Source organism: Seriola dumerili, unplaced genomic scaffold (genome assembly GCF_002260705.1).
Source record: "Seriola dumerili isolate Sdu_G_001 unplaced genomic scaffold, Sdu_1.0 BDQW01000161.1, whole genome shotgun sequence".
Classification (NCBI taxonomy): Eukaryota; Metazoa; Chordata; class Actinopteri; order Carangiformes; family Carangidae; genus Seriola; species Seriola dumerili.
The window spans coordinates 2155645-2177503 of record NW_019174416.1 but is presented as its reverse complement, the minus strand read 5'-3'; the positions used below and the strand labels follow the sequence as shown (position 1 = coordinate 2177503).

The 21859-nt window shown below is 41.5% G+C and overlaps 2 protein-coding genes across 3 annotated transcripts; one reads left to right on the top strand and one right to left on the bottom strand.

The window, feature by feature from the left end:
• Positions 1-6: 6 nt before the first annotated feature.
• On the bottom strand, positions 7-12057 carry anxa6 (annexin A6). Of its 2 annotated transcripts, none has more exons than XM_022751712.1 (26): positions 11990-12057; positions 11589-11765; positions 10501-10556; positions 8071-8155; positions 7781-7875; positions 7577-7690; positions 7388-7478; positions 7214-7293; positions 7011-7067; positions 6582-6675; positions 5983-6078; positions 5806-5864; positions 5503-5625; positions 5359-5417; positions 5002-5080; positions 4250-4331; positions 4061-4155; positions 3749-3862; positions 3120-3210; positions 2960-3039; positions 2686-2739; positions 2483-2576; positions 2293-2388; positions 2116-2174; positions 1731-1868; positions 7-485 (listed from the first exon to the last, which is right to left on the bottom strand). In XM_022751712.1, the coding sequence occupies exons 3-26, from the start codon at positions 10501-10503 to the stop codon at positions 426-428; spliced, it is 1998 nt and encodes a 665-aa protein (XP_022607433.1). In that variant the 5' UTR covers positions 10504-10556; positions 11589-11765; positions 11990-12057; the 3' UTR covers positions 7-425. The 2 variants fall into 2 exon arrangements, with proteins under 2 accessions (XP_022607433.1, XP_022607434.1); XM_022751713.1 differs by having other exon boundaries at positions 1746-1868.
• Positions 12058-15228: 3171 nt separating this feature from the next.
• On the top strand, positions 15229-21066 carry LOC111226664 (cationic amino acid transporter 2-like). The gene is made up of 11 exons (XM_022751934.1): positions 15229-15699; positions 16335-16490; positions 16584-16749; positions 16840-16976; positions 17751-17973; positions 18890-19026; positions 19114-19216; positions 19306-19439; positions 19567-19733; positions 19823-19931; positions 20019-21066. The coding sequence occupies exons 1-11, from the start codon at positions 15330-15332 to the stop codon at positions 20159-20161; spliced, it is 1845 nt and encodes a 614-aa protein (XP_022607655.1). The 5' UTR covers positions 15229-15329; the 3' UTR covers positions 20162-21066.
• Positions 21067-21859: the final 793 nt, after the last annotated feature.

Below are 21859 nucleotides of genomic sequence, written 5' to 3'. Positions count from 1 at the left end.
TTTTTATTTAATTGATTTAATTCAGGTACATCTGATACTGTAAAATCACAGTAATAATTGGACGGCCAACAATCTAAAGGCACTGATTGAGCACTTGCTAGTCTCAAATAGGCTGTACACATGAAGCTCCTTTCTAATCTAATGGGGACATCTTAGTGTTACATATGACTCTGTAAAAAAAAGAAAAAAAAAGAAAGAAATAAGAATTCAGTTCAGACGGGGCAGGACGATCAGACGTGAGAGCAGAAGACTGGCTTGGTAGGCTGGGAGGTCACAGGTCACTTGGTTTGGCTGAGGAGTGGTGGCAGTTAGGAACAATGATGATAGAGACTGACGTTAACCACCACAGTTTCACTCTGCGATCGCTCTTTGTCTCGTGGTTTGTATCTGAAGTCTGTGAACGAAGCTGCAGGGATGTGACAAGTTTAATCTTCCCCTCCACAAAGCACCAACAGAGTTTTACGGTAGTCTCCTGAGGTGTCACCCTGAAAAAAAAAAACACACACACACACACACACAGATGGAGCTTGAATTCATGGAAAATACAGTGTTCATCATGTTTATGTCTGCTGACATTTGGTCATCACAGAGCTTAAACTGAACAGCAGGGTTTACTTCTCTCTCTTCTCACTCACACAACAGCAAAACACTCATGGTTCGCTACTGTTGAATGAATGAGAGTCAGGGGGACAAGCAGAAGTCTGCAAAAGTCACAAAATCAACAAAAATCAAAAAGTGACTTAAGAGTGGAATTACCCTTTATATCAGCTGAGACTCAGAGACAGAGACCTCTATCTTTATAATCATCATCAAAATTATATAAGATCGTCTCCTTTTAAAGAAATAGTTCCTCATTTCAGGAATTAGGTTTACTTGAGAGTTACAGTAGACGAGAAGATCGATATCACTCTCGTGTCTGTCCGGTAAATATGAAACTACACACAGCAGCTGGTTAGCTTAGCATGCAGACCAGAAAGAGACAGAGACTGTCTGAAGGTAAATAAAGGAAGAAGGCAAACAAGTTTATTTGTCACCTGATGACACCCGATCTGGGGTTTCATTGACACTAGCTTTTCTGTACATTGGATGAAAGTGCCAATTTCTCAATTGTATTTTCTTGAATCAGAGCCTCTTTTGCAACTGAAGCTGACAACCTTAAAATACGCTATTAAAAAGTACTGTCTGGCTAAGGAGATGTACGCTAATGTACAAAAGACTGTAATTGTCCACTGAATACACACTTCAGAATAAACAGTATACAGCAATCATTACTGTTGCATAATCTGATAATATTTCTAGTAAAGCCAATCCAGGGTACCCTACTTGCTCGTCTCGTATTGGTGTCACGGTGATTTCATTTGTAAATTATTATAGAACAGTTTCTGGTTACTTCCTGTCTCTGTGGCTGTCAGCCAATCACACAGGATATAGAGAGGAAGTTGAACCATACACGGGAAATTCCTAAACAGCTGTGTAGTGGTCACAGACCCATAGTCCACCGCAGGAAGCTATAGATTAGAGTGCCCCACAAGTCCACCACAAAGGCAGCAGAAGCAGAAGCAGCAGGAGAAGAATGTGCAAAACACATTCACACACAGTTACAGAGCAGGACAAGTTTGGTGAGACAAAAACTCCACAGAGAGACACACACACACACACACACACACACACACGAGATGAGAACACCACAAACCAAGCAGGTGTGTTAGTTGACAAAGGCTCAGACTTACAATCATAGTTTCTACCTGGATGAATTCATGGAGGGAGGTGTCTTGTGTTTCCTTGAACTCTTTACGAACGTTGAAAAGGTCGATCTCGCTACGGGACACCATGATGCGAATCAGTGCTCTGTCGTCTGTGCCAAGGCCCTGCAGCAGAGTTCGACAGTTTTTTCTTGACAGTTACAGTAGCTGCAAGTGTCTGAGAGTGCTCAGCAGCAGTAATACCAAAAGAGTACACAGAATAAGACACAAAACCTAAATATATTACATGCATCAACAAATATGGCTTTATCACTTGCTTCATCTGGGATCCAAGGCCCTGGTCATGTGTTATATGCCTGCAATTACAATTATACAATAGCATAAACTTATTTAAAGCCCTATGAATCAATACCTTCATGGCTTTGTACAAACGGTCTGCAAAGTAAGAGGGCTGGTTCTTTACACTGCGAACTGCAAAGCAAAGAGAGAGCAGGCAGAGTATGAGGAGGAGTCACAGAACAGATTCTGTCAGCAGAATGAATTGTGAAACACCACGGGGCAAAAGTTTAATGTCAAAGTTGGTCATTACCTATTGCATAAAAAGCATTTTTCACATCTCCCGACATTTCTTTTTTAATAATTTGTTCAATGTCCTTATTGGAGCGTCTGACAAACTCCTGGAATACTGTGAATAGAAAAGAGCATGATCAGTTTTATATGTATATATATCTTTTTGTTCAATCAGTGCATGACTGTGATCCATCTGTTTTGACCTTTACCTCTCCGGAGATGTGGGAAGCTCCTGGTGCACAGAATACTCATGAATTTCATCTCCATGTCATCAGACTCTGCATTGCATGCATCAGCTAGTTCCTAAAAAAAAGTTTGGGAGTAACAAGAGGAACAAAAATTTAAACCCATTCTTCTGTTTCACCTTTTGAACACGGCAAAAATTTTACAAAAATCTCATGCACTAAATCACCTGAGCATCTGCATTTGCTCTTTCCACATCTGCAGGGCCTTCCTCTCTTGCACCCTGAGCAGAATAGAGAAGGTGAAAGGCAAATGATTAATAATTCACAACTTTCAGTTGTCATAAGTATTAGTGGGTCACTGAGAATAGATTGTTTTTTCTTCAGTAACTACTTCTGAAAGAAAGCTGTGGAGGTGATTACGATGACCTTTTTGTTCTATGCAACCACTGAGTGGGTGTGGAAATTAAACACAGTCTGAGTTCTCATGATGATAAACATTACCTGCACAAGGGAAACAAGGATGCGACAGAAGTGGCCTGATGTGTCTGACTGAATGGCTTCCTCCAGAGACTTTTTATAACCTGTGAAATGATACGTTGCTTTAGGAGCTTTTTCTAAAACAAGAAGGTGACCTTAAAGCCATTTTTGGGGTCACACTCACCATCCTGATAGGCGGCATTCATGGCGTGTATCTCCTCGTTGCTCCTGGTGACCAGGATCTCGATCAGAGCGTGTTCATCTGTCCCAGCTCCCTGTTAAGATTCATTTTCAAAGGCGAAAAAAGGCAAAGCAGTTTTATGAAGGCAACAACAACAACAACAAAAAACAACCACATAAACAAGCACCGCACTCCTATGAGGAAAGTGCATGTGAACCGTGCCTCCTCATAATATACTGACAAAATCCACGGTTTATTATTTTTGTTCTGTTTTCCATTAGAATTTTAATGACAGACCTTTCCTAATACTGTTTTGATCATATTATGCCCTTGAATCAATGAGGAAGTGTCTGGACTGATTCACAGTTCAGCACATTAGACCTTTCAATGCTTATGGCCATTCAAAGACTTAGAAATACAGCAAATAGGTGTTGGTTTGTATTTTGACTCTATGCCTTCTGCAAACTACCAAATCCATCTGCACTCAGTTCTTGTCTGTTCAGAGTAAAGGATGAGTCAGGTGTCTACATAAGGAAAATCCAGTCAGTGTTTGATGAGCTATAAACACCTAAAATGCAAAGTTATTTGACTCCCAAATACTTTCTGTGTGAGGTGTGCTGGATCAGTTGTACCTCCATTGCCTTCCTCATCATTTTGGCATCAAACTCTGCAGGGGTCAGCATGAGCCCGATGATCAGCCTCTCTAAGTTCTTTGACAGTTCAGACTTCAGGTCTTTCATCAGATCCTGAGGGAAGATCAAACATATCGAGTTGTTACAAATTCACCACAGGAAACACTTTGAAGCAAATAACCAATGAGATTTTTTAAAAATTGTCTCTCAGTTTAACAGACGTACGTGTGCATCGAAAAATGAAGATGCAGTAAGTAAGATGTTACATCTTCATTAATCTTTGATTTATTTTCAATTATTCATCTCTCTCACCCTTCCCAGTAGGGATTTGAAGGCCTGTCTGATCTCTTGCCTCTGGGCATTGCTTCTCTGTGCAACAATGTCAATGATTGCGTCTTCATCTGTTCCTGTGGTCGAGAAAGATGCAACAACAGTTGTAAAATGCGCTTTGTAAAATTCTAGTAACAGTGTAAATGTGCTTTAGTTTTCAGGGTTGCGTACCGAATCCCTTCATAGCTTTTCTCAGTGCTTGTGCATCAGCAGCAGGGTCGAAATTGGGTGCGGGGCGAACTGTTGGCCTTAGCTGACGTGGTGGAAATGACAAAATTAGAAGAATAAGATCCACTATTAGACATACACACATACAAACTGAGGCCCTTTCAGATACACACTCGGTTATCCTTGCCTTACATACACCAGATCTGTGAGCTTAAAGCGATTAACAAGCAAAGCATGCAAAATGGACAATTTCCCATAACTGTTTATTGTTGATTGTTGTTTGTAGATCATAACAATTCTGAATCAGCAAACTAGGTTGTATGATAATAGTCTCTTGACATTTTAGGGGGAGTGTGCCTTCTTGAGGTCAGAAGCCATGACACCACCAACAATGAAAAGGTGGGTAGGCTGAAACACAACTCAGTCATATAAAGCGTTAGTGAGAAGCCTTTTGTTGTCAAAAATGCGTAGCTCTTTTTGACATTCACTGGCTCCTGGGATGAAGCGAAGCGAACGGTGGCTTTGGGAGCACATTGTAACAAAAACTATTTGTATTTCAGTGAACAGCATTCTGATCCTATCCACTATTGGACAAAGCCTTCAGTGTGCACTCTCTGTGGCAGCGTTATCAGCACAAGTTCGCGGCAGCGCGAGACGCAGATCATTGCAGGGCCAGCGGATAATTAAGATGCATGCCACTGCCAAGCCAAACATGCAATGTCACATCTAAAGTGAGAGCAAATGGGGGCCCAAACCTGGACTTTGGTCATGGAACTTAATTCCCACATCTTGTAGGCTATCTGAGCAGCTTCAGGGAAGAACTCTCCAGCTAAGCTGTAATGATCAGTTTGACACAACACAGCACACTCAGCAAAGCCAAAACCTCAAGCTGTATATGGTGGGTACATTTCTAGGAAAAAGGAATCTATTTTACTTTCAAACAGTCTTTGGATATCAGCGTCACCAAACAGTTGATTTATCATTTGACATCAAGCTTCTCCTATAAACATATTTTGCCGTCATGTTATTCCGGGAAACAATAACTCCTGAAGGTGGTGCTTTGACTCCCCCATGTGGTTACTGCTGTTGCCTGCAGCCATACTTCAACTTACTCATCATCTCCTCCACACAGATTAAGCAGGGTCCTCTTGTAATCCCCTGATGTGTCGTCCTGTTAGGTTTAAACATACACAAAATTATGTTAATCTCAAATATTATTTAATTCTAAGAGAAAATCTTCGTAGCTCATTTCCAACCTTGATCATGTTATAAAGTGATTTCTCGTATATGAGGCGGAAACACTCTCGAATGTCCAACATGTCGATTTCAGAGCGAGAAATCATGATCCTTATCAGGGTGTTGTCAGCTGTGCCGAGACCCTGGAAATGAGGGAGAGGAGGTGTTGAAGAAGCAGGAATAATGTGGCCGCAACAAGCAGTCCAAACCAATTTTAAATACAGAAGACAAATGTGTTATAATGACTGTGTTGCTGTGGCATATCTGTCTACAAATAGGTTGGAACTAGACTGAATGGCTATTTTTAATAAGTGTGTGTTTACCTTCATTGACTTGTAAAGGCGCTTGGCAAAGAACATGGGAACGCTCCTGATGCACTGGACTGTGATACAATATCAGAAGAGAGTCCTGCATTAATTAACAGCTTGACATTTCCCAACCCTGAGTCATAAAGTGGTGCTTTCACTGCAGTAGTGTGCTGTGTGTCGAGTGCCTCTCACCAACAGCCAACATCAGCCTCTCAAAGTCTCCAGACAGCTCGCTCTTGATGCTGTCCTCGATGGTCGTCTCTGCGATCTTCTCGTAAGCGTCAAAAACTAACAGACAGACAGGAAGGCAACATTACATGATGTTTGTATCTTAATGTTGGATGATGGATTGGTGTGCGGGAAATGTCACTTCAGTCATGTAAAGGTAATACCATAAGTGCTACTAGCTTTGAGCGAACTGCATTCACAAAAAAAACTGGCTGGCCTGTACTGAAGCAGATTCATCAGAAGTTACAATTCCCTCCTTCCCCTGATATCTTTCTTCCTGCCTTCTCCTAAAAGAGGCTCTCATCCAGTCAGGGACATTGCATGTATTCCTGTGATGCTCATTATCTCTGTGACACACACATTTAAACTTCAGCTCTGAACAGCAGGCCCTCGGTATGGCACAGTAGTGGAGGAGTGTTGAATTTAACCACAACTCATTATTCTCCCATTATACACTCACAACAACTTTTACTCTGCCATTAACCCCTGAGAGACATAAGGTCACAGTGTGAACGTGTTGGATGCCTCACTGTTGTGTTAATTTCCCTGGCAGCTGTGCTCACCCATGTGAAGGTGGGTTACACTGCGGTTTCCCAGGATCATAATGAATTTGGCCTCGTCGGTTCCCCACTGCTCCTCTCCTGCTGCATACAGGTCCTACGCAGAGGTGCGAAAACACAGGGTGACATAACCATTGTAAGCAGGGCAAATCTGCTTTAATTGGTAACCTAATCTTGCATTGCAAATTAATATCATGTGTGTTTTTGTTATTATTTATTATTATTATTATTTATTTATTATTATTATTATTAATTAATTAATTAATTATTTCACCATTAAGTCACTTTCAAAGAAAAAATATTACCACCCTGCTCCGCTGGATGATTCTTTTCTCACCTAAAGTTACAGCACACTTTAAAAAATTCAGTGACTTTTTAAATGGAGGATGTATTAAGTCAAAGTTCAAAGTAATTAAATTTTCAAATCCTCACTTGCGCATCCTGCTCCACCAAGTCTGCATCCACCACTCCTGACTCATCTCTGGTCCCCTGAAACCATGAGAGCACAGTCACCATCAGACCACAACAACACGCTGCAGATCGGTCAGTGGTTAAAGGTGCAGTGGCTAAGACACAGAATGAACGGCTGACTGGATATTTCCCCGGTGATCACATCAACTCCTGAGTGAACTGACCTGAAGTAAAACAACCAGCATCTTCTTAAAGTGACCTGAAGTGTCCATGATTATGTCCTCCTCCATGTCACTGCCATAGGCTGAAGATAGACACAGATATCAATAGAAAATCTTGACAGATGCTAAACAAGTGATTTGCATATTTAAAATGCCATCTTATTTAACAGGCCTTACCATCCTTGTATGCTGCAACCATCGCATGCATCTGTGTGTTATTTCTAGACGCAAGGACTTCAATCAGGCACCTCTCGTTTGTTCCAGTTCCCTTAAAACAGAGCATGAAGTGAAATACAAAGTAGCTTCTGCTTCACTGGACGTGACTAGAGTGTGAGAAAGAATCTGACTATGAGGTAAATATCTTACTTTAATTGCATCATGGATTTCTTTGGCATCATGGTAGGCCGGAGTTCTCATCAGACTGACGATGAGACGTTCAAATTTGCCTGTCAGCTCGTATTTGAGATCATCAATCAGGTCCTAGTGAAAGAACATACTTCTGTCTAAAAATGTAAGAACTTACTATATGGCATGACATCTCAGAAAATAGAGTTTCTATTGTTCTTGTACCTGTCCAAAGCTGCACTTGTACGCTGCAATGACTTCCTGCCTCTGTGCATTGCTTCTTGAGGTGACCAGGTCCAAGATGGCATCTTTGTCACTACCTGAGGAACACAAGGCAACATTTTCAACAACTGCCATCTCAGTCACATATCAGAATCTGATCCCCGACTATATTATTGTCACTTCTGCAGGGTGACATTCTTTGTTTGACCATTCAGCCGACGAGGGGATAAGTTGAAAGACGACCTTTGCGCCTCCGTGGCCAAACATCACGGAGGAGTGAGGCTCTCACTCACCAATGCCTTTCATAGCATTGTAAAGGGCCTCAGCATCAGCGGTGGGATCAAAGTCCGGAGCATCTGTTATTGTGCCTCTGAACACCTGTAAGAAAAATAGTTCAAATGTTTTTCAGAGGTGAGACATTTTAAAGTGTGATGATACAAGAACAAAGTGCGCAGTGATGTCCAGGATGTTTGGAGGACTGACGCGATACATAGAAATGCAACTTTTTAACTCTAAAGTTAGTTATAGATAAAGAAGTAATAAAATACATGGTCGCATTATCTCTCTATCCAAGCCTCTGCGGTGACTCTGAATACCCCAGTGCATCTGAAGCAGGATTTCTAATTATGTTTGGGATGTTTTTGGGGGAGTGAGTCTAAACTGTGGCTATGTGTCACAGTGTTGTTAACAGCCTCCAACTGGGCTGCGGTTACTGGGGTGAGGTTACCAGCCACAGCTCAGGGAAGTCTAAAAGTCATAGCAACAACAATCGTGACGGAGAAAAAAGAAGGTGCAGCCATGGGAAACAACACTGCTTTTTAAAGGCATAAGACTGTAGTTCTTTTTAAGGGATTAAAAAGGTAGCATGGCTCTAGATCCAAAACTGTTCAATGCACTGCCATGAAATTTGGCACAAACCTTCATGGTCCCCAGAGGATAAAGCCTAATAACTTTAGTGACTCTGTGGATTCTGTGGATTGCAATAACGTTTGCTACAGACATTCATGTACCATTCAAGAGGAATAGCAATGACTTTGGTGATTCCTCAACTTTTCGTCTACAGCTGTCATCTGGTCAAAAATTCAATTTATTTAAAAATGTATTTATTTATTACTAATAACCAAATACTTACAAACTTAATGATTTTTGTGATTCCCATCAGCCTCAGGTGCACTTTGTGCTTAGTGCACTGTAATGTTAGCTTTGTCATTGTGAGCATGTTAGCACACTGATGTCAGCATTCAGTTCAAAGCTCCACCGTACCTAAGCAGCCTACAGCTTCACAGAGCCACTAGCATATCTGCAGTGTTTGCTCCCTCAACAACCGTTAGGACAACAACCATTGGCAACACCTTCTTTTTCCTTTTCAGCTTATAGAGCTAAAAAAAAGAGGTGGGATGTGAACCCTCTGGACTTAGGGTGAAAAGATTAGGACTCCCAATACACTTTGCTTTTTCAGCGTCACAGGTTTTTACTGAATATCCCACAGCAGGGCGTCTTGCTGGGTGTGAGTAGGGGACTGAGTAAAAGTGGCAGGACGCCGAGACAGGAGGTGAAGCCAAGTCTGCCATTACAACAGCTGACACTACTTGCACCTGTCCCACCCTCAGCAGATCAGAGGAAAACCTGCTGCTGCTGTGTGAGTGTGTGTGTGTGTGTGTGTGTGTGTGTGTCTGTTTGTGTGTGTGTGTGTGTGTGTGTGTGTGTGTGTGTGTGTGTGTGTGTGTGTGTGTGTGTGTGTGTGTGTGTGTGTAAGGGCGGGACAGTTGTGTACCAGTGACATGGAGTCAGGTTGCACACAGAGCACACCTCCCTTTGCAGGGGTCCTAACATACAATGTAGAGTATACGAACAGACTTCATCAGGCATGTAAAGAAATCTGAAGATCTGCATAAAGATGTTACAGCTCACACTTATGAATATAATCATAGCTGTGTCATTTTGCTCCTATCAAGTTGCGGTGTAATAAACTCATTCACAGTGGCAATTAAAAACATTTGGCCTATGCACTGGAAGCTCAAACTGCAGCTGCTGCCGTAGAGATTCCTGCTGCATTGAGGCAGTCAGCCAAAATGTTCTCTCCACCCTGCTGAAGGGCCACTGCATATGCTCTGATCCTCGGCTTCACTACAGCGACCATCACTCTTCACGACAGCTGGAGGGTTTCACCCACATAGCAACAAGCCCACAAATACAAGCCCCTAGCAACGGGCTTTTACATTAAACTAATGACATTTCTTGTGATGGGTCTTATGTGGAAAAACACTAAAATGGATTTAATATTATGAGCTAAATTTCTACCCCTCCTTAGGTGCTGTTTATTTCTTCTCTTACCGGGGCCACAACTTAGCAGAGTATAATTAAGAGCAAGTTTGTGTTTCACCCCAGGAAGTACCAGAATGGCATGGCACTGACTTACAGCTCGGACAATAAAGCTGGATACCTGCCACAAGGTTTAAATGATTCTCCCATTGACTTTGGAAAGATGCTGTCAGGTGTGTCTATCAGATGTGCAGGAGCCACAGGTAGCAATGACACCCTACACTGCTGCCTTTATGATGGGGGAGGACTCACATGGTGGCAGGTGGCAGAAAAATGACCTCACTCTGTCCACACCTCATTCAATGGTACACTAAACCATCCATGTACCAAAGACACAGGATCCGGTCAGCAGTATAATATACTCCATATACCGCAAAATGAGAAAGGTCCAGTCTACTTACCATCTCTATATTTGGTCTTCTGTGTCAACACTGTGCAGGAATCAATAGTTTCGGGCCTAGAGAGAGAGAGAGAAATGCTGATGTAGGACCTGATAGCTGCAATGCAAAACATCTGTGCCCTAGTGAAGGTGTCATTCCCCTCTAATGTGTGTTGCAAAGAGACACAATGATGATGATGATCTCTCCTTTCCTGAGCGAATCTAATGAGGTGGTCTGTCCAGTCTCTGGCCTGACAGCTGTTTAAAACTGATCACTACACACAGTAATTCTGAGCAACAGCACAGCAGCACAGGGCCAGAACCTGAACAGGGAGACCATTTTCTGTTAGACTTGACCTCACAATCACCTAAAATGAAATCTTAGCGGTGGAATTTGCATTAAACCAGCTGGCAGGAAAACTGTTCAGTCACATTTTCCATACTGAGACACTCTAACCTATAATGCAGCCATTCAGACAAGTTGGGCATATGGAGGCACAGCTACTGTGGAGAAAGGAGTTCAGCTAACTTTCACTTACTATATTTCAGAATTTCAGATTGTAGAGTTACAATGAATGGATGAAATAAGATCCAGATAATATCAGTTTGAAAGCACACATTTTGTTTGACACATGTAGACTTTGTTCAGGTTTTCCACAGAGAAAAAGAGGAAAAAAAATCCATGCTGGGTTTAAATGCTGCACTGTTTGTTTAAGACAGAAGAGAAGCTCTCCAAAAATAGCATGCACAGTTTAACTTGATGTCAGAATCAAGGTCTGGGGGGACTGGGCCTCTATATAATCAGAGCCACACCCTTCTTCTGGACCCCACACTGTAGAAGAAGCTTTACAGACTGATAACTAACTATTGATTTTTTTCTTTAACTTTAAGCTTTGCTCGGGACAAAAAAAGCAAGTTTTACGTACACTGATCTACCTATTTCTCATATTCACTTATTTAATCACATCAGGGGTATATTGCTGGCTGCTGCAATTCATTGGCACATTCAATAATGAATCAGCAAACTTCTCCGGTGTGTTTCTAACGCAGTATATCGTCTCTGAGATCAGACTGAGGAAGAATCACAAGATACTGCAAAATACTGCTTACCTTCTCTGTGCAGGACGTGTCGGTGCTGGGTGAAAGTGGTCCTGCTGTCTCTGCTCTGTCCACGCTAACCCAGTCAGTCTGTCTGTCTGCCTGTCTGTCTCCTCCGGTCAGACTCAAGCCGTCCCGTTACGTGTCCTCTGTGACGCAACGACTGCAGCGCTCCCTCGCGCAGCTTCTCTACAGTATGTGTGTGCGTGTGTGTGTGTGTGTGTGTGTGTGTGTGTGTGTGTGAGAGAGAGAGAGAGAGAGAGAGAGAGAGAGAGAGAGAGAGAGAGAGAGAGAATGCAGCTAGGCAAAATCTTACGGTAAAGAAATGACTATTTAAAACCTATGTGACCGGGTAACATGAAATCTAACAGACAGGGGCTGCGCGCTTGAATTACGCACACTTTTAAGCACACCTTTTTCTGCAACTGCTGCAGCGTCTGACGCAGACCACCAGCAGCTTCCTTTCCAGCATGTATTCAACCTACAGACAAATAGTCAAGGCATATACCTCTTTTTAAAAACATTTACAGGCAACTTAAAGACGTGAAGCAGCAGTTAAACATCACCTTATTCTTGGAGAAAGTCCACTTTCACTCTAGAGTTGGAATTTAGCCTGTGAACTTTGTCATAAGACAAACTTCAAATGTGATTCTAAGAGAGGGGAGGTTGCTGGCACTGATGTGGGAGTCAGTTTGCTCTATTTCTGGCCTGTCAGGCGTCTATTCCAGTAAATGGGGGAGAGACACCAGCATAGTTAGGGGGGAGGGGGGAGGGAGAGAGAGAGCAAGACCATGTCAGCATTGTGGCAGAATGAAGGCAAAATTCCCAAAATATAAAATGAATGAAACTACCACTCAAAATATCCCATAAACTCCCTGTGGTGCTGTGACAGGAAACACAGAGGGTGATACAAATTAACTTCATGCTTGCTATTAGAAATAATTTGACCCTGATAGTGAGAGATGAGAGAGGAGGAAGAGGATCCAGGCTCACACTTACTAGCAGAGGCATGACACATGACTTTCATCCTGACCGGAAGGCCACCCCGGTGGCATAGCTTTCGCTTTGCTTTGTGGTTACAGTGTTTCCCTCACATCACCTGACCTCCACTCACAACATGAATGACCCTTTTTTTTAAGCATGCCTCTATCTGAAGTGTTCATGCTGTACCCAGAATATCAAGGAAATATGGTTGTTTGACCTGTTTTCCCTTATTCTTATGTCTTCATATCATATTATCCTTCAACTTTCCATCCATCGGTGCTCAGAGTGAGAGGGGACCATATGAGGTAAACACAGTTAGAGGTGGGAGGCTTTAGTGATGAAATGTTACTGTTGTATACTGACCTCTTCTGCTTTGAAAATGCATTGCACACTGATCACGAGAACCTCACTGTATTTCAGGCGGAGCAGGGAAAATTGCTTAAGACCAGTCCAAATATAATCACCAACAAACCCGAGGGCATAAAATAAGGTTATTCATTTACATTAAAAACTGTATTCTGATCATCAAAGTGTTGATTGAATCCATTAGTTCACATTATTTTTTAACTAATCTAACCAACGATAGGCATTTGAAAGTATGGAATCAAAACTTATGAAAGCAAAAAATAAAATAACAAATGAAGCGAGCACAAAAGCATTTTTGACATTCTGAATAGGATTTGCTGTTCACAATTCTCACCCTGTGCCTTCCATGCAATAATGAGCACATTATGATCCAAACTGGTCGGGAGTGAGAAAGGCTACTTTGTGAGTAATTCCATTGAGTGGGAGGGTCACACAGGCCAGTGTTGTATATATCGCAGTAAAAATCATGTTTCCTTCATCCAAGTCAACAGCACGGATGTTTTTGCTTCACTGCGCTGTTTTCTACTCACAGTCACCAGTCACTCCTCGTGGGACTGCAGACAAGGTATGAAGAACTTGTGTATCTACTGAATGAAATTACCATCAGCAAGACAAATTCAAATCCATGTGCTTTGCTTTTAATGTCGGACAGTAATATTTATCTTTAATGCTGCATCTGAGATGTGTCTTTAAATGCACAGTGCAGCCATAAAATAGCACATTAATGAACATTAACTGAGCTTCACCGTGATCAAGATCAACCCTCCTATCATAAAGGTGAACATCACGTGCATAGTAGCTGTCATTTAGATAAGCATTACCCCATTGTACTTCTGAAAACGGTATCTCAGCCAGGACGATCTGCAGATACGAAGCCTGAGCTTTAAGTTTGGTCAAAGGTACTTTGACCGTCCACACAGGCTGCGTTTCCCACTCGCCTCCTGCCTGCTGAAGCAGATGCCAGAAGGGATTAGGTGAGCTGAAATCCCCTGATGGGAGATGAGAAGGCGAAAGCTACCTCTCAAAGAGTAAGTGTGCAGCCTGCTGCATGCATAAGCCATGAAAGCTGCTTTGTCCTCCACTGTTTCATTAACTCACAGGGCCATTAGTGTGGCAGGCTCACACCTCCAGGTAGAGATGGGGACAGGGCTTTTTGAGGGCAAGCAGGCAAACTCCAACACAGCTGCAGTGATAAGTTCATGGTCTTGTTTCTAAGCAACACATAAATGTAAACACAAACAGTATAGTGTTATGTTTTGCATTATGTATTGTCTGATAAGAAAAATTCTGCACACTTTCACTCTATAGGAAATAACCGTACTGGAGATAAAGTATGTGTAAAAAATGTGTAGTTTGTTTTTCTCAGTTTCTATGATTGCCACATTCAGACTTTTTCTTACTGGTTCCATTTAACGAAGGACAAACTCCAAAGTCATAGAAGAATGTGTAACTTAAAGTCTCGGATTATCTTGAAGTCATAATCATGAAAAGATTATCAAATGCACAGCAGCTCTCACTTACATTAAAATCATGAGTTACTCACATGAGTTCACCCTTTTTGTACAAACCTTTTTGCTCCAGCACAGTGTGTGATCGGAGGTAAGACCCCATCTTTATGTGTGTTTTTAATTTTACTTTTTCATCTGGTTTTAGCTAAAGTAGCCCTGAGAGGAGGGATGATACTGCTCTGGTGAGGTGAGAACACACTTTGCAAAATTACAAAACATTTTTTTTTTTTTTATTTCCAGGGAAATAATGACTTAAAATCAAATCTTCAGCTATCCTCAGAAATGTTCAAGGAAGTAATTGTGTAAGTTACTGAAGGTTGAGTAAAGTACAGTCCCTGAGCAGGGCGTTGTTTTCTGCGTTGTGGGCGGCAATGAAAACTCCAGGCATCAGCACTATCATATCAGGGGGTTGATAAAGAAGGGCACATATAAAAGAATAATGTGATTTAAGGGAATGACGGGTCCTATTAATTGTCTCTTCTAAGCACACCTGTGAAGCAGGGGACTGCACAGACAAGGTGAGTGAATTCTTTCTTCTATTATGCTTAATTCAAATTTATTACAATAAGCCATTTCAGTTACATTTATTATATAAAGCATTTTGAATTGTGTCTGTAAAGCCACTGTTACACTAAAAAAATAAAATGTATAAATATATAGTCTGAGTTCAATTTGAATATGTTTCACTGAAGAGGAAATGTTCTAACATGGGGCTGACCTGACAATTATTCACTGACATGTTAACTGATCCACCCATTCCTTGCCCTCTCCTCTCCCCCCCACTCTACCTTCCACTTACTCCCACTTTCTCAGTATCATCACACTGCACTCCCACCTGTCTCTTCCTATATAATTCCCTCATCTTTCCTCATCCTGATCCAAACCCCCTAGAAGCATGCCGTGCGGCGCAGTGAAGTCCTTTCTGGTGAGCCTGTCTCGGAGGAAGCCCCTGGAGCCTGAGGGGGAGCAGTCCACGTTTAACCGATGCCTGACCACTCTGGACTTGGTGGCCCTCGGTGTGGGCAGCACCCTGGGAGCCGGGGTCTACGTCCTGTCTGGAGAGGTGGCCAGAGACACTGCAGGGCCCAGCATCATCGTCTCCTTCTTCATCGCTGCTCTGGCCTCTATATTTGCCGGGCTGTGCTATGCAGAGTTTGGGTCCCGGGTTCCCAAAACAGGATCAGCATACCTTTACAGCTATGTGACTGTTGGAGAGCTGCTGGCTTTTATCACTGGCTGGAATCTGTTGCTCTCCTACGTCATAGGCAAGTGCGATACACAGAATTTGTTTGTCAATTGTAATATAAATAGATAATTAAGTCTGTTATTCAATATCTTAGTTCATGAGAAGTATTACTTTTCTAATAATTATTGTGTTGAATCAAAGGTGATTTTTTTTGTTTTTGCCTTTATTTGCCAAATAAGACAAGAAAATATTATTTGAACTTACTCTGTGTCTTAATCTTAATATATGACTAAAACTTGCTTTCATCCTCTGACAGGAAACAAATACTATCCTCTTATGTAACACGTTTGGTTCACTGAGAACAACAAAACCCATAAATGATCAACCATCAACATGAGACTGTTAAACGATCCGTGACCTTTCACCAGCTGTGGAAGGAAATTCATAATGGCTCTTTTAACAGTAAAAGTTCAAGTTTGCAAATTCACTTTGAGCTTGTGCTCACTCAAAATCCTGTTTTGCTTTTAACGCAGCTTGTTAAATTCATTGCTTGCATGTAAATAACCCCATAAAGCCATTTAAAACAACTGAGTCATAAAGTGTGAAAGGCGCATAGAAGGAAATATCGGCATCTGTGTTTTCTGTTTATGACTACAGTGAAGTGGTGACTCAGGCTGATTAGTTTATTGCTTTTTCCTCTCACAATCTCTTCAGGCACATCCAGTGTTGCGTTGGCGTGGAGTGGGACATTTGATGACCTCATAGGGGGCGTCATATCAAAATACTTAGAAGAAAATGCAGCCATGGGCCTACCTGGTTTGGCACCTTACCCAGATGTCTTTGCTGCAGCTCTCATCTTTATACTGTCAGGTAATACGAAGACACTGTGGCGTCGTTATGGTGGTGACAGTAATACATACAAAAATCATTCATCATTCATTTTTTAATTTTTTTTCTGTGAAGGTCTGCTGGCTTTTGGAGTGAAAGAGTCAACAACAATCAACAAGGTCTTCACAGCAATCAACATCCTGGTGCTGCTGTTTGTGACCATCTCTGGGTTCATCAAGGGAGACATCTCAAACTGGCAAATCAGTGAAGAGGCTCTGCTTGACGCCACGGCCGAACTCAAGTAATGTTAAGGACCAATACAATACTGTCTGTGTTTGACCTCCTGGTTATCTCACTGTAAATAATCGTAATGCTGTTTCCCTCCATGCAGAAACCTGAGCTCTACTGCCAATATAACAAGTGTGTATGGAACGGGTGGCTTTTTCCCTTATGGCTTCAGTGGAACCCTGGCTGGAGCTGCGACGTGTTTCTATGCTTTTGTTGGATTTGACTGCATCGCTACAACGGGTGAGAGGACAACTTGTCTTCTTATCATTATCAGACTGTTTCTGTATTGTTAGTAGAGTTAAAATAGGCTTTAGCCAGTATGAGACAAAAAGTGCTTAATGTATATATTCACTGACACAGTAGATTGAACAACAGTGAAGTTCCATACAATTTTAATGAAATTTAAAAGTGTGCCCAATGTTGCACTCTAAGCATGTATTTCAGGTTGTGATTGAACTGCAAGGATTTTGCATGTTACAATGAATTAAATAATTTTCATTTCAGCAGCTAATTGTACAAAATATTACAACAAAATGTTCAATAATATCTATCCAGATTTGGCCTGAAAATAAAAATGTCCACCTACTGAAAAATTTACAAAACTTTCAGCCACATCTCATGGTCTTCATCGGCGACAAAACAGTTTGGTTAGTTTTCATGAAGATAGTCTAGTTGTTATCATGTGACCTTAGTGTGGATTTCCAGTCATGTGATAACAGGTGGTTGTATATGATGGGGAGATAGCATATCATATACAACCACTAGTTATCACATGACCCAAATCTCCATAATGAAGGCCGTGGGATGTGTTTGAAAGCTCCAGAGATTGGGTACCTTGTAGTAAGACTTTCTTTTGTCAAACTGCAATATTAATACATTACGTGACAAATGTTACATCTATTCTTTGTATTACTTTAGCTTTAAAACTACTTCGGACACATTTGTGGGATGATGCTCATCATGTGACAAACAGCATTAAAAGTGTCCCTGACCTCTGTGTATCGGTCTCCACAGGTGAGGAGGTGAAGAACCCTCAGAAGTCTGTACCTGTGGGCATCGTGGCCTCACTACTCATCTGTTTCGTGGCGTACTTTGCCGTGTCTGCTGCTCTCACCCTGATGATGCCCTACTACATGCTCAGTGAGAAAAGCCCCCTGCCAGTGGCCTTTGACTACGTCGGCTGGGGTCCTGCCAGATATGCCGTGGCTGTGGGGTCGCTTTGTGCCCTGTCCACCAGGTAAGAACGCACTGGTAGCAGGGTCACAGTTGTGTGATGTGACTGTATAATTTATGGGCTGAAATTGTTTTACATTTTTTAGCCATTAGCACCAGGCTCCAGGGACTGTTATGTTGGTTCTAATGGTTAGTTGGTCAGTCCAGCATTTGACTGAAATATCTCAACAACTGATGGATGGATTGCCTTCAAATCATGACAGATTATCTAAGAACATGCCACTGATTTTACTTTGTGAAGGAAATACAAAGCTAGTGCTCAGTTAGATCCTGACTTAAATGAACCATTGCTGATATTATACCACTTGTCGACTATAATACATCACCATCATACATAATACATCAGTCAGTGTGATGAAGGAAAGAAACATGATATTACAGATATGTAATGAAGACACACCCACACACGAGGTTTCAGAAACATGAGATAAACACAGAGCTAACAGAGTTAACAGAGCCGTCACACATCTTCAGTGGCTCCACCAGGCTCCAGTTCTAAAATCTCTGCTGTAGTTCTTGGAACTAACCAAGTGTGATCTGCAGCAACATGTACTCAAGTAATCAATTTCACACAAACTTGGAAAGCATTTGAGGCTCCTACATGGTGTGCATCGCCACCTGGTGAATTGACTGCTAACTCAGCATAGCCCAAGAAGATGAAGATTAGTTATGTTTCCTACAAATAGGAAGTGTCCGACAGAATGAAAGAAAAAAATAGTGCGATTTCAGTGAAATATATTCATTGTAACATAAAGTGACCCTGCACTTTCAAAACTAAATCTGTCAAGGTCAAAAGTTTTATTAGGCCTCCTAATAGTGCTTCTGTTGAACTAGTTGCCAACAAGTGGCGCTTGTACCAAGATAAAACGACATAATATATATGATTAAAAACGTAGATGTGTTTGTTTTTGTCTCTCCAGCCTGCTGGGTTCCATGTTCCCGATGCCCAGGGTGATGTTCGCCATGGCAAGAGATGGCTTGCTTTTCCAACCCCTGACCAAAGTCACCGCTAAAGGCAGCCCTGCTATTGCTACAATTACATCTGGAGTTGTGGCAGGTACAGATGTTCCAGCTGTTCATAAGGCCCTGCGTACATGTCCCGAAACTTGACGTAACTCTGTATTCTCTATTTCTTCTCTTTTAGCCATCATGGCCCTGCTGTTTGACCTGGAAGCCTTGGTGGAAATGATGTCCATCGGCACTCTGTTTGCTTACACACTCGTGGCCATATGCATCCTAATACTGAGGTACATTTATTAGTTTATATTCTCCTGCCGCCTTTACACAGAATGTTGAGCAAAACTTATATTACATATTTCTTTTCTTTGCAATCAAGGTACCAGCCGAGTCCATCAGAAGAATCAGATCTGCAGATCATAGAATCAAACACCAAATTTGGTTTCCTGAACCCTCCGTCAACGCCCAACTCATCCACCTCACAGACAGTCACAATCTTGACTATCACCTCTGGTAAATCAGAGATTATGGATGCACTTCTGGCTTCTCAAATGTCTCTTAAGCACTAGTACCTTTTCCTGACAGGACCTTCGCCTCTCTAGGCCACACATCTCTCATTCATCTTTTTTTTTTTCTGCAGTTGCATGTGTGGTTGGACTGTGCATCACCTTGACTCAAGCCATTGATGCTCTGTCCCGTATGGAAGCATGGAGTGTGGCGCTTGTCTGCATCTTTGTCTGCATCCTGCTGGTCCACCTTTTCCTCATCTGGAGGCACCCACAGAATCCCACCAAGGCATCTTTTATGGTGAGTATTTTAAATGTGGGAATCTTGTTTATTTTTAAGTTAGCATCAACTGGAAAAGTTTTTCACATCTTTTTTTTCTGATTTCATAGGTGCCTTTACTCCCTGCTCTGCCTTTAGTGAGCACACTCATCAATGTCTACCTGATGGTGCAGTTAGGCGCAGACACTTGGTTAAGATATGCTATCTGGATGTTAGTGGGTAAGACTACATTTCTGCTCGAATGGTTTAGAGGATTTTTATTGAGTTAGTTGCTGAACTGTAATAATCACCCGCTTCTCTCTGCAGGGTTACTCATCTACTTTTTCTACGGGGTTTGGAACAGTGTTCAGAGGAAGCGTCTCAGGAACAACCAGATGAGTGTTGAAACCATCAGCAGCAAAATGGACAATACATCCAAAACATACATTGATAAAGAAGAAAAATTCTGAGCTTGTTTTGGAGCGGAGAGACACTGATTCAGATGTTACAGTGAGTAACTGCTTTGAGTTTGTAACTGATGTTTTATATGCACCGGTGCTGATCTGTTTCTGCAGTGTTCAGTTCTCAGTGTCTGAGAGTGTCAGGGTGACAGGGGCACAGTGCAGGCACATGGACAGACGGGCCAATCTGTTTTATAAGTTTTATTTCATACTGACATTTATTATATGTTGATGGAGTTTGTAATTTATCATATTTTTATTGCCATTATTGAAATGCTGCCTGACATATTTTTGGACTTTCCAGATGTTCAAGGCGCAAAGAACAGGGAATGCAGACATTTCATAAAGATGTGTGTACAGGAATCGTTACAGATCTGTGAGCACACTTTTAAAAATTTGAACTCCACTCCCTGCTCATTTTCATGTCATTATTAATCACATTTACCTGTATATTCTGTATGAATGTCAGAGCCATGTCCCGGGGCTGCTAAATCTACTATAAGAGAAGTTCCTACGCCCATATTTAAAAAGAAAAAGAAAAAAAGGGCTAAAACAAGTTCCCGTAGATAATTACACTTTTATTACACCTAAATAACAAGTTTACACTTTTTAAATCAATTGTAAAATGTGAAAATTTATTGCAATTTTATACAATTTTATGATTTTAGAGAACGAGAAATGTTTTTTTTTTTTATAAATATAAATTTATAGTGTTAGACTGAAGAATATGTACAATGTAGATACAGAAAACCTTTTGTGAAGTGTCATATTTTTTGTTCTTGTCCTGTTTAAAGATTCACTTTATTAATTGTTTGTTGTTTAAAATTGTAAATATAAAAAAACAAAAACTGTACATGTTTTCTAATTGCATGTTGTAAATGTATTCCTTAATTAAAAAGAAATAATCCTGTTTTCAAGACAACTACATTCCGGAGTAATTTTCTACAGCATATGTTGATATATTAAAAAAAAAAAAAAAGTCCACTTCCACTCATAATCTTGGATAAAGAGCCAGAGACGGCTCACTACCCAGAGTTCACTGGGAACAAAAGAGCCTTTCACAGCAGCTTACCTGTGTCATGTTCAAAATCGTGGCTTAGCCAGTCACTCAAAAGGAGAGGTTGACATTGCTCCCACTGGGTACAGCATGATATAATCACACATCTAAAACTTTTATTTCTTTTCCCCTTTAGAAACATGTAATTTAATGGGGAGCAATCAGTTAATATAGAGAAAGTGAATGTGGGCCACTGAAAGAGTGTGTTGTTTATTGTCAAGTCAAGCCTAAAATGAAGGCTTTAATTTACACAGCAGATAATTGTGTAGCATTTGACATATGAAACACTCATAAGTGTGAGAGAATAAAGAGCTCAGCATCACAACATGATAAGCGTTGTATAGTTTTTTATGTTTGGTTTTGTGTATTAGATGTAGGCTAAAGCTATGTTTTGTTTTACCTGTGTATAGGCCATTACTGTGTGTAGTACACAAGGTTTATTGGGCACCAAATGCTTTTAATAACCTTCTCACTGCCCCCGTCTGGGCTGTGTGGTGTGTTTCGGTGGGCCAGATTCATGCTGCTAGCAAACTTTCAATCCAGCAGCTCAGCAGCTAAGCAAACAGGCTGTGCGATTCAACATGGAGGGGCCTGTGTCTCTAGACCCTCATTGGTCCGGACAGGCTTGAAAGCCTCCATTGAGCCAGTCA